The 17,292-nt window shown below is 44.3% G+C and overlaps 1 protein-coding gene across 3 annotated transcripts in view; it reads left to right on the top strand.

Annotated features, from left to right (window-relative positions):
* Window positions 1-17,292, top strand: part of LOC126471213 (PDZ domain-containing protein GIPC3) — a 292,460-nt gene that overhangs the window by 249,049 nt on the left and 26,119 nt on the right. For all 3 annotated transcript variants that reach the window (XM_050099330.1, XM_050099331.1, XM_050099329.1), the window contains exon 4: window positions 3,547-3,685. In XM_050099330.1, coding sequence (XP_049955287.1) covers window positions 3,547-3,685 — 139 coding nt within the window. The remainder of the gene's footprint in view (window positions 1-3,546; window positions 3,686-17,292) is intronic.

Here is a 17,292-nt window from a genome sequence, read left to right as displayed (position 1 = left end):
AGTGTTGTTGTGGTTGTCATGCTGGCAGCTGTGGCTGCATGGGCTGTGGTGGTCAGAGTTGAGTCGGACCGCAATTGCTTCAACATTGCTATGTCGACACTGAGGCAGGCAAGCATGTTGTATATTCCTACTGTTGAATGCTGTGCTGTAGGGCTGGGACCAGTGACATCATTAGTGGTATATTGAGCAGCGAGGATGAGCACATGCTGTGGTGACTGGCCAAATGATGGCCAGCTGGCTGTGCCAGGTGGGGCTGCACTCACGGGCAGGGAGGCCAGCATCTATTGCACCTTGTTGGCATCAGTGATGGAGAGGTTAGCGTGTGAAACCACTGCTGTATGTATTGGGGCCAGGAGGCAAGCTAGCCAGATGTTATAAAGAAAATCATCGGAGACCGTGTGTGGTTCTGTCAGACTTCAGAGGTGGCACAGGAACTGAGAGGGTTGTCGGTTCCCACATTGCTCAAGAGAAAGAAGGACCTGGATGCACTGTATTTCAGAAGAGGTGAGTTGTGTCAGGAGGCAGCACTGGGGTGTCTCGGAGTGGTCGGTGGCTGTGGGCGATGAAATGATGTCAGGGACTTTCATTGCATATATAGGCTCGAGCTTATGCTGCAGCTGGTGAAGATCACACCTGCTGAAGAAAACCATAGACGTGGGTCCCACAGGTTAAGGGCAGCAGATGAGCTGCAGCATGGCCAGTGGGAGTGGTGAATCGCATGGTGGTGCTTCAAGGCCAGGAAGATCTGTGGAGACGAGGACCAGTGTCGACTGTGGTGTGGAGTCCAGCTTCAGTGGCTGGTCCACCTGTGGTTGTGTCGCCATGTTGCATGCACAGGGTGGCATTGCAGTGTTCCATTTCTGCAAGGCGTGTGATGATAATGTCATGTGGCACTAGCGTAGCAGCTGCATGTGCTGGGGTGTCGATTGAGTCAGAGGCAGTAGCCATTCATCTTTAGGTTGCACAAAATGTGGCAAAACATGCTTAAAGCAATGAGTTCACGGTGCAAAGCACACCAGTGTCCATAGCATGAAAACAGAAGTTGCTGGGTACACACATACAGGAGTCGGAACATGCACCTAATGGGGCAAGGCAGGCAGTAATATGCCAAAATAGAATATTAAGTTGACTGAGTCCATCATTGGGTCATCAGTGTAGGAATGTTCCTTCCTTTATTGAACTAAGTAACATGCAGTGTTGCAAACACATCAAAGACAGGTCCACACATGGCTGGAGTTACACAAATAGCCCCAGGTTCAAAATGTAAAACAGTCACTCACTCGAGATGTGAAAACATGAGTCGGGTATGGCACAGTAGAAACGGTGGAGTTGGAGAAATCATTGCCTCATCCCAGTGTTCACTGCATGATATGCACTTACAATACCTGCACAAAGACACACAAAGTAAAATTTATAGCCTCACAGGAGTGCAATGCAAAAACACAATATCCACTGTGATTGCATGCCAGGCGTAAAGGCAGCACGGTGCAGTCATCTTGCAGCATTGTAAAAGCATTAATGTCAGGTGCACCCTCTCATGGCCAGTTCCTCATGACACAGGCATAGAGTAGCAACTGAAGTGGATAGTTCAAGGGATGGAGAAAGACTGGTGAAACTCAGTTGGCAGAAGCCTTGCTAGGGGCAGCTATTGTTCCACACTGGTAGTCAGTGACTGTAGTGGTGAAGTGTCTTGTCACACGACAAGATTGATTGCTGTGAAAAGAAGAACATTGTGAGGGGTTGAGACTCATTGCCTTAGCAGACACCTATAGCAAGTTGGGAGCAAATGGAACTGCTAAGACAGATGTGTGGTGAAAGGCTGCCATCCCCACAGCTTCCTTTTTTCTTAGTAAGTGATATGTGTATCAAGTTTGGTTATACTAATTGATCCCAGAGCTTATGAGGAGATGTTGTACATATGCATACATAACATACATTGCACACAAATATGTCTGATTCTCTGCTGTTTTACATGGTAAATTTGTCTATGGTATTCAGCCATGTGGCTTGATCTTAGGTCCTGAAACACATTGACAAAATTATTGGCTTTCTGCAGAGCTCATCCTCGCAACCTGTTGACACACTGAACAGCACAAATAAGAGTCAAATTGCACTTCATACTTATAGAAGTATTCCTCCTTAACTAAACACAGGAAAATGCTAATAGGTCATTTTCAAACATTTTTATGTCACCCCTTTTCATCCTGTCCCCCAGCCACAGTGGTAGTGGGGAATCTTACTCCCACAGTATTTTTATACCAATAATAAGTCATCTACCTAACAAATTGAGTTCAAATTGCTCCATGTGTTCCTGAGTTATTCTTCAGTGTCACCCCATTTCATTCCCACTCCTATGGGGTATAGGTGATTCTTAGTCTCACAGTGCCTTTTTCCAATTTGTAAGTTACTAGTAACCCTTGATCCTTTAAAGAATTGAACTTCCCTACATAAAAGAGCTTCAAACTTCAGATTACAAATGAGTTAAAAGCATTAGATATTTAATGTTCAGCATGTAAGTGAGAAAAAATTATAAAAGGCTTGAAACTATGTTTAAAGTTCATTGGAAGTTGCTAAGTGCTCACATTATCACACACTGGGTGTGTATAGTCTAGGTAACTTGCACCTGATTGTAGAAGAACATAGATTTTTGCTCATCTCGATGTTTGCGGTGTCATATCTCCTGAACTATGTGTCATACAATGCTATAATTTTGCAAGCACATTCACTGGTATTAGTGGATAATAAATGTACTGTCTGTGGAATATGTTGTAAATAAAGTTAATAATAAAGAAATAATAAATTCAACCATCATGCATAATGCAGCATCTTTTCACGCATCTAATTGTTTATGATATATCTCCATAACTATGTGTCATACAGTGATATAATTTTGCACTTACACTCAGTGATGTATATGGATACTCTCTGAAAGATGTGTTGTGATTAAAGATAGTACTAAAGAAGTAATAAATTGAAATCTCATGCCTGATGTGGTAGTTTTCAGGCATCTCAATTATGACATCACATCTCCTGAACTATGTGTCATACAATGATATAATTTTGCTGGTACATTTGGTGTGTATACTTCATACTGTCTGGAAAATGTGATGTGAATGGGGTTAGAAGTAAAGAGGTAATAAATTAAAATGTCATGCCTATTGTGGCAGTTTTACTGCGCGAACAGCAAAAATATAGTAAGCAATAAACGTTCCTCCAAAAGTTTCATAAAGGTTTGATATTATATGTGAAGTTTGTAGCAAGTGGCTAAGTGCTCTTATTCTCAAATACTGGATGAATATAGTATGGCTTTTTGCGTGCAGTGCATTACATTCCTTTTTCAGCCCCACGCTCATGCCTTTGAGACGTGGCTGTTTCTTACCACCAAAGTGCTTCCTTCTAGATGGCAAGTTATATATGTACCAAGTTTGGTTGAAATTGAACCAGTAGTTTAGGAGGAGATGTTGAACAGACAAACATACATACATACTTACATATACTTTCATAAATTATAAAGATTAGTTAACTAAAAATAGATTGTTTTTCCAGGTTGGTGATCACATTGAGAAGATAAATAATGAGAATCTGGTTGGTCGAAGACATTTTGAAGTGGCAAAGATGCTAAAAGAAATTCCAAAGGACACAACATTTACACTAAGACTTGTTGAGCCATTGAAGGATGGATTCAGTAAGTATTTCCAGTGCACTGACATAGAAATGCCATTGAGCTCCAATATCAGTAAAAAAACTCAGTTTATATGGCAAAAATCAAGAATGTAAAGTTGTGTGATGTACATTTATGATAGTAGACTTGTTGCCCTTGAGCACAAAAATTGTGTATACATAACAGAAAGTGAGTAACATTGTTCCTTTATTTTGTTTCATAACTTTGTGTTTGATATATTGATTGAAATACAGTTAAAGGAACTCAGATAGGGAAGAGTGTAGAATATATGATACACAACCTGTATATAGAGTAATAATGATTTTATTGACACATGTATACACAGATCGACTGGATGTGACAAAGGCATAATTCAAACTAAACATTCAGAGTCTACACAGTCGCTCTCCCTCGTCAGTGATGTTACTAATCCCACAGAGCTGCCCCGCCCCCCTTCTGGTGTAGTCAAACATTGGTGGGAGAGAGACTATGCTGACAATTATCTATGCTTAGATGGCTGGACCATTTTTTGTAGGTGTAATTCTCATATCGGAGGTTAAACATCTCGTTTTTCTGCAGCAGTATAGCCATCGCACAGTGGAAGTAACTTGACTAATGCTGTGATACAGTTCTCTAGATAGTGTAATCACTGCAGTATGACATCATTGTGATTGTTGTTTACATCATATGTGTCAGTAGTTGTACTGTTACATTTAGTAGGTGGATGTCTTGAGTTGTATCTGTGATTCACTGCAGACACAACATCTCATTGGCAAAGCATACACAGCCATCAGCACGTCCATGCGGAGAGGCCGAAATGCAACTGGAACCAATATAGACTTGTACATACGCGTGGAGAATCAGTGTCTGCCATGTGATGTGTTGCTGCATCGACTGACTGTTGCTGCAGAGAAGTGGCATCCTCTCAGTTGGAGGTGATTGGGCTGAGTTGCATCATCTTGGTGGTGGCCAGATGGAGGCTCGATGTCATGGATGATTGCTGCATTGGGGAGGGGATGCCAGCTTCTTTGTCAGTTGTAGAACAAAGCCGTGATACCTCAGCCAGTTGGTATAATGTGCAGTTGAGGGTGTCATGATTGGTGATGGTCGCTTTAATACATGTGAGTTTGGATTCTTGCCTTCATGAGGTGAGTGGAGATTGCGGCAAAGCAAGATGGCTGCCATTGTTGGCAACATTCGTTACACATTGGTGACTGTATGAAACAATAGGCTGGAAAAGAATGTCTGAACATAGTTCAGTGCATTGAGAAGCATGATTTTGGAGAATTTGATTGAACAGGCATGGTGCAGTTGTGGCACAGGCATCATTTTGTGAGTGCTGCCCAACTGGTTGGGTAGTGTGGGACTGTGCAGCACTGCACTGACACTCTGTACCTGTGTATTTGTCCCACAGAGAGTGCTGAGTGTGTCACTGTGCAGTACTGAACATGTTGAGTAGGTATTCCATATCCAGGTCGCCCATTTCTTGGGTACTGATTTAGGGTGAAACACCAAATCTGCACTGCATTGTTCTTCTGTTGTGGTGTTTGAATGCACATTGTAGGCATCAAGTACAGTGTTTGTGAGCATCATGGGTCACCACTAAAGGAACTCAGATACAGATAGGTGTAAAATACATGATTTACAGCTCATATATAGAGTAATTATGATTTTATTATACACAGATCAAGTCATGACAAGTGCATAGTGCACACTAAACAGTCTGATAGTGTCCACACAGTCACTCTCCCTGTCAGCAATGTTGCTGTTTCCACACACTATATTTTAATCAGACCCTGAACATTAATAAAAACAGGAGTATTTCAAGAGATTTAAGATGGCACAGCATTTACAACAATGAAAAGGTAGTCAAGGTACTGGTTTTGTATTTGAGATGAGCAGGGTTCAAATCCCCATGTAATCATCCAGATTTAGTTTTCCTGTGATTTCCATAAGTCACAAAAGCCAAATGCTGCACTGCTTCTTTTGAAAAGTCATCAACCAATTTCTTACCTAATGTGAGATTGTTCTCCACCTCTAAGTATCTCATAATAAAAGAGACATTAGGCTTTAATCTTTCTTCCTTCTAAGCACTATATACATTGAGATTTATTAAACCATCATATGATATCTCTGGTACGTACTGCCAGTGCAAAATCTGTAAAGGTCATGAACATATTTATATATTTATTTATTTATTTTACCATCATTATAGAGTGCATCTCCTAGTAGCCATAATGGGCTATCATGAATTAATATTCATGGTTTCTCAATGACAGTGAGGCAAATGAAAACCATAATGGTGGTAACATCATAGAGATGCACAAACATTGGCCCACGAACAATGTAAAAACCATAAAGATGGTAACATCATAGAGGCGCACAAAAACTGGCCCACGAATCATGTAAAAATGACAACCCCACTTACAACTTGCACCTGTGATGAATAGCATTCTGTTATTCAATTTCTACTAACTGAAGCTGTGAAACCTATTGAAATTCATTACAGAATGGGGGGCCAGTGAGATAATGGATATCTATCATCAGAGCAAATCTGTGAATGGTGTCAGAAGTTTTGGACTGAAGTCCATGGCCAATGTTTGTCAGCTGGGTTAGGCATACCACGTTGTGAGTCCAGAAAATACTGCAGCCATTGAAGCCATGCTGGGAAACTGTGAAGTGACACTGGACAACAGTGCAACTGTAAACATTGCTCATCATTCAACACATCAAACTGCACATAATGGGCTCCAATTTCACAAAGCATCTGCACTATGAGTGACCTAGCAGCTGACTCCAGAATTAAAACAGTGATGTACAGATGTTTGCAGACAACTACAATGATGGACAAGTGTGTTGCTCTCTTTGCTAAGATTGTCACTCCTATCAACCATTTACAAAGAAAATGAGTGAGTAATGGAACCACACCTTATCACTCAAACTATATATTCTCTAAACACAGCCATCAGTAAGATGGTTATACTGCCACTGTTTTGGGATGGTAGAGGCTTCATCTTGGAACACTAAACTCATAACTCTAAAAATCACATTTGGTGTGCAGTCAAATCAAAATTGTGCAGATTTCTGCCCTGTTGTAACTTGGTAATGCTCAGTCCCTTACAGCTCATGTTACAGTTGTAACAAACACAAACCATTTTTTGACTATCTTCCATCCCACCATACTCACCAGACCTTTTCTCCAAATGATTTCCTTATATTTGGGTGACACAGGTGCAACTGGCAACAAAACACTCTTAACTTGTGAACAGATGTGTTATGAGAAGCACAAGTGGCGGTGCAGACTCACAAATGAGTTTTCTAATAGAATTTGGCCATTTTTTAAGTACTGGTGAATTTGCATTGAGTATGGAGGAAATAATGGTGAGAAGTAATATAACTTCATGTCATGTGTAACTGTCAATCAAGAACATATGATTCCTTCCTCTCCATTTCAGACATACAGTACTATGACAAATTTAATTAACAGTAATTATGAACAACTACAAGGGCAATAGTGAAGACAGTATACAATAATCAAAGAAATGATTTGCCTCAGTTGTATTATGCACACAAGGGAAGTACTTTGGAAATGTGGCCAAATGTTGGCACATTTTAGTTTTGTCATCCAGAATCAAGTCCAAATCGAAAAGCAGGGCTGTCATTGAAACACAACACTTAGGACTGAAAGTATGTTTATTATGAACACCAACTTATACCCGGGATAGAAATGACCTCCTGGAGAGAGAGTGCAGCATTTATACAAACTCTGAATAGTCCAAAATGCTGACACTTATACATACTTAGAATATTCCAAAACATGCAAACATTAAAAACATAAGATATTTTGAAAACCTTTCAGAACTGATAAATACTAAACAACAAATAATTACTGGTAGTCAGGTTTGATGCTAACCACTACACCATACTGTGTGTGCCACAGCTCATGGCGATGCCCTCTCTCCTGCAGAAAGAATGATCCACTGTTTCCGAAGTTCTCACTGGAGCCAACTACAGCAGCCTGGAGCTATCTGTTTCCTGCAACTACAGTCTTTTCACTTCTCTCCTTTTCTGCTCCCACCTTCTCCCTGTCCTCCATCTAACCTCCCCACTCCACCTACCTGTCCTACAGTCTCCCTACCTCATACCTGTATGTCCCACAAGCATCACTTTACCATTCCCACAACTACCCTACTATCATCCCCCCCCCCCCCCCCCGCCCTAGCCTCCTGCTTATCCCCACCACCCAGACTGCTTCTCCCACCAAGTGCAGTTGCTCACAGTCTGGCTTCAGCAGCCAGAGACAGTAGTCGTGTGTGTGAGGTGTATTTGCATGTACAGGGCTATTACAAATGATTGAAGCGATTTCATAAATTCACTGTAGCTCCATTCATTGACATATGGTCATGACACACTACAGATACGTGGAAAAACTCATAAAGTTTTGTTCGGCGGAAGCCGCACTTCAGGTTTCTGCCGCCAGATCGCTCGAGAGTGCAGTGAGACAAAATGGCGACAGGAGCCGAGAAAGCGTATGTCGTGCTTGAAATGCACTCACATCAGCCAGTCATAACAGTGCAACAACACTTCAGGATGAAGTTCAACAAAGATCCACCAACTGCTAACTCCATTCGGCGATGGTATGCACAGTTTAAAGCTTCTGGATGCCTCTGTAAGGGGGAATCAACAGGTCGGCCTGCAGTGAGCGAAGAAACAGTTGAACATGTGCGGGCAAGCTTCACGCGTATCACGCGGAAGTCGACAAATAAAGCAAGCAGGGAGCTAAACGTACCACAGCCGACGGTTTGGAAAATCTTACAGAAAAGGCTAAAGCAGAAGCCTTACCATTTACAATTGCTACAAGCTCTGACACCCGATGACAAAGTCAAATGCTTTGAATTTTTGGTGCGGTTGCAACAGCTCATGGAAGAGGATGCATTCAGTGCGAAACTTGTTTTCAGTGATGAAGCAACATTTTTTCTTAATGGTGAAGTGAACAGACACAATGTGCGAATCTGGGTGGTAGAGAATCCTCACGTGTTTTGTGCAATCTCACGGTTTAAAGTTTATGGCCCCTTTTTCTTCTGCGAAAAAAACATTACAGGACACGTGTATCTGGACATGCTGGAAAATTGGCTCATGCCACAATTGGAGACCGACAGCGCTGACTTCATCTTTCAACAGGATGGTGCTCCAGCGCACTTCCATCATGATGTTCGGCATTTCTTAAACAGGAGATTGGAAAACCGATGGATCGGTTGTGGTGGAGATCATGATCAGCAATTCATGTCATGGCCTCCACGCTCTCCCGACTTAACCCCATGCGATTTCTTTCTGTGGGGTTATGTGAAAGATTCAGTGTTTAAACCTCCTCTACCAAGAAATGTGCCAGAACTGCAAGCTCGCATCAACGATGCTTTCGAACTCATTGATGGGGACATGCTGCGCCGAGTGTGGGAGGAACTTGATTATCGGCTTGATGTCTGCCGAATCACTAAAGGGGCACATATCGAACATTTGTGAATGCCTAAAAAAACTTTTTGAGTTTTTGTATGTGTGTGCAAAGCATTGTGAAAATATCTCAAATAATAAAGTTATTGTAGAGCTGTGAAATCGCTTCAGTCATTTGTAATAACCCTGTATGTGTGTGTGAGTTGTTTTTGCGTGAATGTGTGTGTGTGTGTGTGTGTGTGTGCGTGTGTGTGTGTATGTTGTCTAATTCAGAAGAAGGCCTTTTGGCTGAAAGCTTACTTGTTTCGAAGTCTTTTTGTTGTGCCTGTCTGTGACTCAACATCTCCACTGTATGGCGAGTAGCAATCTATCCTTTTCATAACCTTGTCATTATTCCATCCTGGATTTTCCACTGTTGACAACCTGGTTCTAGATCTTCTCAGTGGTCCTCTGTATGGTGGCACTGGCAATTCTTCATATACTGGTTGTGTTGTTACATCCTCCTCATAGTGATGAGCATGGGAGGTGCCCCCCCCCCCCCCCCTGGGAGGTGCCGCCCCCCCCCCCCCCGGTCCCTCTGAAGCTTTGTGATCATTGAGTGAGTATTCAGCTTCCTTGAACATCCCATCATCAATCTGCACATCTGGACTGTAGTAGGGCTTCATATGGAGGGAGTGGATGACACCTCCATGCTTTTTCCTTCTTGATGAAGGGTCCTAATCCTCAAGTTCATATGTGACATTGACAACTGATAAAGGATGCAGTAAGGCCCAAAGTAGCATTTTAGAAATGTTTCTGGTATTCCCACTTCTGCATTTGCATAAAAATCTATACCGAGTCTCCCAGTGTGTATCTCACGGGCTGGTGCTTTGCACAATAGTGCTCTTGGTCATTCTCCTGGGCATCCAAGGTCCTTATGCAAGCCAGCTGCCTTACTTCATCTGTCCTGGTTATGAGTGTTCCACATAGTCATCCTGAGTATTGTCTGACTGAAACAGAAACTGTATCCATTGTTGTTTTAGCTTGATGACTGTGGATCAGAAAGAGCATTGTAAAGCCTGTATGTAGTTCCTTGGATTTCTGAGTTGCATGTAAATGTCATGATGGACAGTACTGTATCCCAGTCTCTCTTTTTGACAATGTACATTAAGATAATATATGCCAATGTCTTATTAAAGCATTCTGTGAGACGATTCATCTGTGAATAGTAGACAGTTGTCATCCAGTGGCAGATGTTGCAATGTGAAATTGCCTCAGGTACTAGTCTTGACTGGAAAACCTTTCCATAATCAGAGATTATCAAAAAGGCTGCTCCATGCTTGAGAATGATGCCTTCTATGAGGAACTTTACAATTTCCAGAGCATCAGCAGTTGGCACAGCTTCAGTGACAGAATATCAGGTAAGGTAGTCATTTGTCGACTTCAGGAACCTCCCAAAGAGGTCAATTCCTATTTAGTGGAAGGGTACTGCTGCAGGTTTTTTTCATTACCATTCCTTACACTGGTTGACATAGTGTTTAATAGATCAGCAAAGACCAGGCCAGTGACACCTGCACCTGATTCTGCTGAGAGTCTTTATGGATCCCAGGTGACCTGATGTTGGAGCATCATGGAAATACTTCAGGATAGCTGGTCATAGTGAGTTTGGATGACGAGCAACTATTTCCACCCCATTGGATTGTAGTTCATCTTGTAAAATGGTCCGTTTACTAATTGGAATTATTCTTTGGTCAGGTCCTCCATTGTTCAAGGTTTCTGTGGTTTACAGCACTGCTGGATCTTCCCTCTGTTCAGCAGCAATGCCATTTTATGTGGTGATCACTGAGATTTCATCCATGCTGTTGTGTACCACTAAATGATTCCATGAAAGGCAATCAGCATCCTGTGTTAGCATCCTCATAAGTTCAAAAGTGGCTAGAGAATTACACTGTCAAAACAGCATAATTTTCAATTCATAGAGACTGTCATGAGTTATAAAGGCAGTGTTTCTCAATCATCCTCATCAATCTCGATTTGCCAGTGGCTTCACTACATGTCCATAGTTGAAAAATGCACTGACGGAAAAGAAAGTCACAATGCCTGGAAGGAGTTCTGCAACGTAAATGAAAGTTAGTAATCATGTTTGTACATCTGAAAGATGATGTATATTCAAATTTCACATCAATCGCATAAGAGTGGTGCTGGTAGTGCCACTATGAGGATGCAGATCTGGCTTGCTTTAAATATGTGTTGTAATGGTTTGAGCGTTAGTTGCCTTTGAGATTGGATGTGGTGAGTTGATGTTAGTCAAGAATGTCTTTAAGGTGGCAAAGAAGCCATTATCAATGCCTCATTGATTTTGAACAAAGTTGTATAATAGGGCTATGAGAAGCTGGATGTTCCTTCTGTGGTACTGCAGGAAGACTTGGCAGGAATGTAGGTACTGTGTATGATTTCTGGCAGCAGTAGTCACGGGCATGTACAGTTGCAAGAAGACTGGGCTCCAGTCTGCCAAGTGGCACTGCCAAGAGGAAAGACCATAGTGTTTGGCATATGCCTCTGGCACATTGTACTGCATCTGCAGCAGTAGTATGAGCAGCAGTTCACACAACAGTGACACAGTGCACTGTTACAAATTGGTTGCTTCAACAGTAGCTCTAAGGCAGGTGCCCTGTAGCATGCATTCTGCTGACCCCAAACCACCACCACCTGCGACTTCAGTCATGTCAACCAGGAGCTCATTGGAGGGCAGTGGGAGGTATGTCATGTTTTCTGATGAAATATTGTTCTGTCTTGATGCCAGTGATGGTTGTATGTTGGTTAAAAGGAGGCCAGTTAAGGGTAACCAACCTGCCTGCAAGCTAGACATACTCTACCTACACCTGAAGCTGTGGTCTGGGGCGAGATTTTGTATAACAGTGGGAGCACTCTTCTTGTTATCCTATGCACCCTGACATCAAATTTGTATGCCAATCAAGTGATTTGACTTGTTGTGTTGTGATTCATGAACAGCATTCCAGGGGTTGGATAATGTTCACCCACATTCCAAGGTTTTAACCCAACATGTTCTATAGAGTGTTGACATGTTGCCTTTGCCTGCTCAGTCACCAGCTTTGTCTCCAGTTGAGCACATATGGGACATCATCAGATGACAACTCCAGCATCATCTGCAACCAGCATTAACTGCCCTGCATTGAATGACCAAGTGCAGCAGGCATAGAGCTCCATCCCACAAACTGACATCTGACACCTACACAACACATGCATGCACATTTGCATGCTTGCATTCAACATTCTGGCAGTTACACCAGTTACTAATGTACCAGCATTTTGCACTTGCAATGGCTTATCTTGTGCTTTCATTAACCTGTGATCTTGCAGTGTTAATCACTTAAATACGTTACCCTGACAAATGTATCCCTGAAATTTCATTACTCTACATTGATTGTTTTTTAGTGTTGCAAATTTTTTCCATGAGTTTACTTTGCTCCTTTCAAGCAGTCTAGGTTGTCATCATTGCATGGCAATGGAGAAACATTTTTCTTTGCGATTTTTTTAGTCGTTGGTAGTCAACTGAGAAATGGTATGTACCATCTTGCTTCTTTAGAAGGACCACAGAAGAGGACCAAGGACTCTCTGTGGGTGCAATGATGTCATCTTGCAGCATCTTCTCCACTTCCTCCCAGATTATGCGTTGTTCAGCTGGTGATACTTATATTAGCAGTGCCTAATTGGTGGGTTATACTCAGGTTTGATACTGCATTTTATCATGGGCTGTTTGGTCTGTGTTTTCTCCACCCTGGATTTGAAAGCATATGAAAATTGATGCAGAGATTATGTGTTGTTAAGCTGGTGACACTCTATATGAGCAGCGCCTAATTGGTGGGTTATCTTCAGGTTTGGTAAAGCAATTCTGTGGGCTTCTTGGTCTGTGTTTTCTCCACTCTGGATTTGAAAGCATCTGAAAACTGATGCAGAATGGCTAGTACTTGCCGATGTTGATCCTTCGTCAGGCCGTATCTGTTGTGACTCGCCGATTATTCAAAGTGCCGCCGCGCAATTACGCACGTCCTCTATGTGCGGCGCTGTCTGCCAGCCATGCAGCAGCTGCGCCACCTAAGCGGCCAGCCTAGCAGCGGCCGCTAGACTGAGACTCAGTGTTTAATCGAATGCTGACTTGTTCACAGGTCCACTTACTCAGTGACTTATATGTGTTGTTGTGTTGTCCGAAATATATGTGTTAAATTTGAAGATTTAACAATTGGCGACGAGGTAGTGGATTTTTCCTTTTCACCGTTGACTCACAGGGTTCCATGGCTACTGTCGAGCAGCTCTTGCAAAATCTCCTTGAACAGCAAACGCTTCTAACAGCGGCGATTCGCGATTTCGTCGCAGCGTCAAATGCGGGGCGTTTCTCGTCGTTGGCTGTACCTCCTTTTCCACCTTACGACGAGACGGCGGAAGACTGGTCTGATTATGAAAAACGTCTTCGACAGCACTTCTTGGCATTTCATGTCACGGACGAACAACCATGTAAGTCTCTGTTCCTTTCCTGGATTTCACCTCAAATGTATCGGTTGTTGTCGCAATTGGCTCCTTTGAAGGATCCTGCGTCTTTGTCCTTTGCTGAAATGTGCTCCCTTCTGTCTGTCTATTTTCAAAAGCAAACGCATGTGGTAGCCTCTCGTGTTGCCTTTTATCGTTGTCAAAAACAACCAAATCAGTCCTATCGCACTTGGGCTGCTGAACTTCACGGCCTCAGTCGAAAGTGTCAATTTGTTACTGACGTTCACAAAGAATCCTATGCCGATTCCATGGTACGGGATGCTATTATCCGGTCGGCGCCCGACAAAGAAGTTCGGCAATGTGCCCTTCAGTTGGCGAATCCGACTCTAGATGAAGTTCTCTCCATTGCGCAGTCTTTTGAAATTTCTCGCGCCGCTGGGGCGCAAATAGAAGCGTGGGGTGACGTCGGGGAAATACAACCTCTGTGTGCTGTTGACGACGCGTGCGGCGCGTCCCCGCCGGCCGACGTGGCCGCAGTACGCTCCCACGCGCAGCCTCGGCCTAGCCGTAAACAACTCACTAAGAAACTGCAGGAAAATCCCCGGCAACTTCCTTCATGTTCGCGGTGTTTTACGAAACATTCACGCGAGGATTGTCCCCAACGTTGGGCTGTGTGTCACAATTGCAAAAAGAAAGGTCATGTGTCTTCCGTTTGTAAATCCGACCGCATACACGATGTTCATCAACATGACTCTGATTCTGTGTTGTCTGTCAACTGCACTTCTTCCCTTTCAATGAAGTTATTCCTCACTGTCCAAATGTTCGCATGCAAGTGGATACCGGTTCTGCTGCCACTATAATTAATTCTCAGACGTATCTTCAGCTGGGTTCTCCACTCCTGTCCCCTGTCACTCAGCAATTACGGACATACAATAAACAGAAGATTTCTCTCTTGGCACAGTTTAATGCTGAGGTATCTTACAAATCCGTCGTTCGCACTGTTCCCATATTTGTGGTTGACCAGAGCAACGCAGAAAATCTTTTTGGTTTCGATGCCTTTCGCGTTTTTGGGTTCTCCATAGATGACTCTGTCAATATTGTCTCTGACGCTATTCCTTATGCTCAACCGGATTCCTTGTCGACGACATTTTCGTCCCTTTTTTCTCCTGTGTTAGGTCGTGCAAACGACTTTGAAGCTCATATCACGCTCAAACCTACTGCTCGGCCTAAGTTTTTTCGGGCTCAGCCCATTCCTGTGGCCCTTCGTGATCGGGTAAAACAGGAGGTGGATCGTCTCACTGCTTCAGGGGTCTTGCTTCCTGTCACTTCCAGTGAGTGGTCCTCTCCTGTCGTTGTAGTTGCTAAGCCCAATGGTGATATTCGTCCCTGTGGCGATTTCAAAGCCACTGTAAATGCTCAATGCCTCATCGACACTTACCCTATGCCCCGTCCTGAAGAACTGTTCACTAAACTCGCTGGAGGACAGTATTTTTCTAAAATTGACCTGTCGGAAGCTTATCAACTTCCTCTCGACGCTGCTTCCCGGCAGTTTCTAGTCCTTAACACGCCTTTCGGCCTCTATCAATACCAACGCTTGCCATTCGAGGTTGCTAGCGCCCCTACTCTTTTTCAGCGATTCTTGGAACAATTATTGCTCCCTGTCCCGGGGTGTATCAATTACATGGACGACATTGTCACTGGCTCCACCACTGAAGAACATCTTCAAAATCTCCGCACACGTTTTAATGTCTTACAGACTGCCAGCCTTAAGTGTAATCTTCAGAAATCAAAATTTTTTCAGGCATCTATCACATACTTGGGGTTTCAACTCTCTCGGGATGGTATTAGTCCGCTTCAACACACTGTTGCTGCGATCGATGCCCTTCCTCGCCCTACATCTGTTAAGGAACTGAGGCCTTCTTGGGGAAAATAGCATACTATCACAAGTTTTTACCATCTGCGGCGTCGGTGGCTCAGCCGTTGCATCGCCTGTTGCATAAAAATGTGCCTTTTCACTGGTCCGCGTCATGTGACGCGGCTTTCCGGAAATTAAAGACTATGCTGAAACAGGCCCCGTGCCTGGCTACTTATCGACCTGGCCAACATCTTGTTCTTGCCACAGACGCCTCTCAATATGGGGTTGGTGCAGTCCTTGCGCACCGTTTTTCTGACGGTTCGGAACAACCCATTGCTTATGCCTCCAAAACGCTCACGGATGCCCAACAAAAGTATTCTCAAATTGAGAAAGAAGCTTTGGCCATCATTTATGCTCTTCATAAGTTTGGTGTTTTTCTCTGGCTCAAAATTTCATATTGTTATGGATCACAAACCACTTATTTCCTTGTTTCATCCATCGTCACTTCCCGACAAGGCTGCACACCGCCTCCAGCGTTGGGCTCTTTACTTGTCCCGTTTCAATTATGAGATTCATTTCCGGCCAATGGCTCAACATGCGAATGCTGATGCACTGTCTCGCCTTCCCATGGGTCCTGATCTGGCATTCGATAGGGACAAACTTTTGTGTTTCCACCTGGATGTTGCCGAGCAGCGGGTTGTGGACGGGGTCCCCATCACTGGGTACAGGCTGGCGGCTGCTACGGGTTCTGACCCTACCCTCTCCCGGGTTTTACGCTGTATTCAGAAGGGTTGGCCAGATCGCCCGTCCGCTAAGACTTCTGATCCGTTGCGGAACTACTACACTTTGCGCTACCACCTCATAGCTAGGGATGGTGTTATCCTCCTCTCCACTGACAATGCTTCGCCGCGTGTTGTGGTACCTGCGTCTTTGCGTGCTTTGGTCTTGCGCCTCCACCAGGGGCACTGGGGTGTGTCTCGCACAAAATCTCTGGCGCGCCGTCATGTGTACTGGCCTGGCATCGACTCTGAAATCGCACACATGGTCGCTGTCTGCGGCCCTTGTGCGTCACAGGCCGCTGCCCCGAAGTCATCTTTGTCACCGCGGCCTTCGCCTGAGAAGCCCTGGGAGCGCATTCATGCTGACTTTGCAGGACCCTTTTTATGTGCTTATTGGCTCCTCGTAATTGACGCCTACTCTCACTTTCCTTTCATTGTCCGTTGCACGTCACCTACCACCGCGGCAACCACCAGTGCTCTCGCCCGCATTTTTTCTTTGGAAGGCCTCCCCTCTACTCTTGTTACTGATAATGGTCCGCAATTTGCCTCTTCCGACTTTGCGGATTTTTGTGCTCGTCACGGCGTTATGCATGTCACGGCCCCGCCGTTCCATCCACAATCCAATGGTGAGGCTGAACGACTGGTCCGCACATTTAAGGCTCAGATGCGGAAACTTCTGACTTCTTCTGCTGCTGATGATGCGCTTCTCCAGTTCCTGGCGTCTTACCGTTTCACCCCCATGGGCGATCACAGCCCGGCTGAGCTCTTACATGGCCGACAGCCCCGCACGCTACTTCATCATCTGCAGCCTCCCACCTCACGGCCGCGGGTGCCTTCACTTGGCCGGTTCACCGCCGACGACCTCGTCTGGGTACGGGGCTATGGCAGGCGGCCAAAATGGAGCCCGGGCCGCATCTTACGACACCGTGGCAGACGCCTGTATGAAATCCAGACGGACACGGGTGTTGCAGTGCGTCATTCGGACCAGCTTCGGCCTCGGGTGCCAGCAACGCCTGTTCCGAATGCCGCCACACCACCTTTGGCTCTACCTGATGCTCAGGATC

The sequence above is a fragment of the Schistocerca serialis genome, chromosome 3 (assembly GCF_023864345.2).
Source record: "Schistocerca serialis cubense isolate TAMUIC-IGC-003099 chromosome 3, iqSchSeri2.2, whole genome shotgun sequence".
NCBI lineage: Eukaryota > Metazoa > Arthropoda > Insecta > Orthoptera > Acrididae > Schistocerca > Schistocerca serialis.
This window is presented reverse-complemented; position numbering and strand designations above follow the sequence as displayed.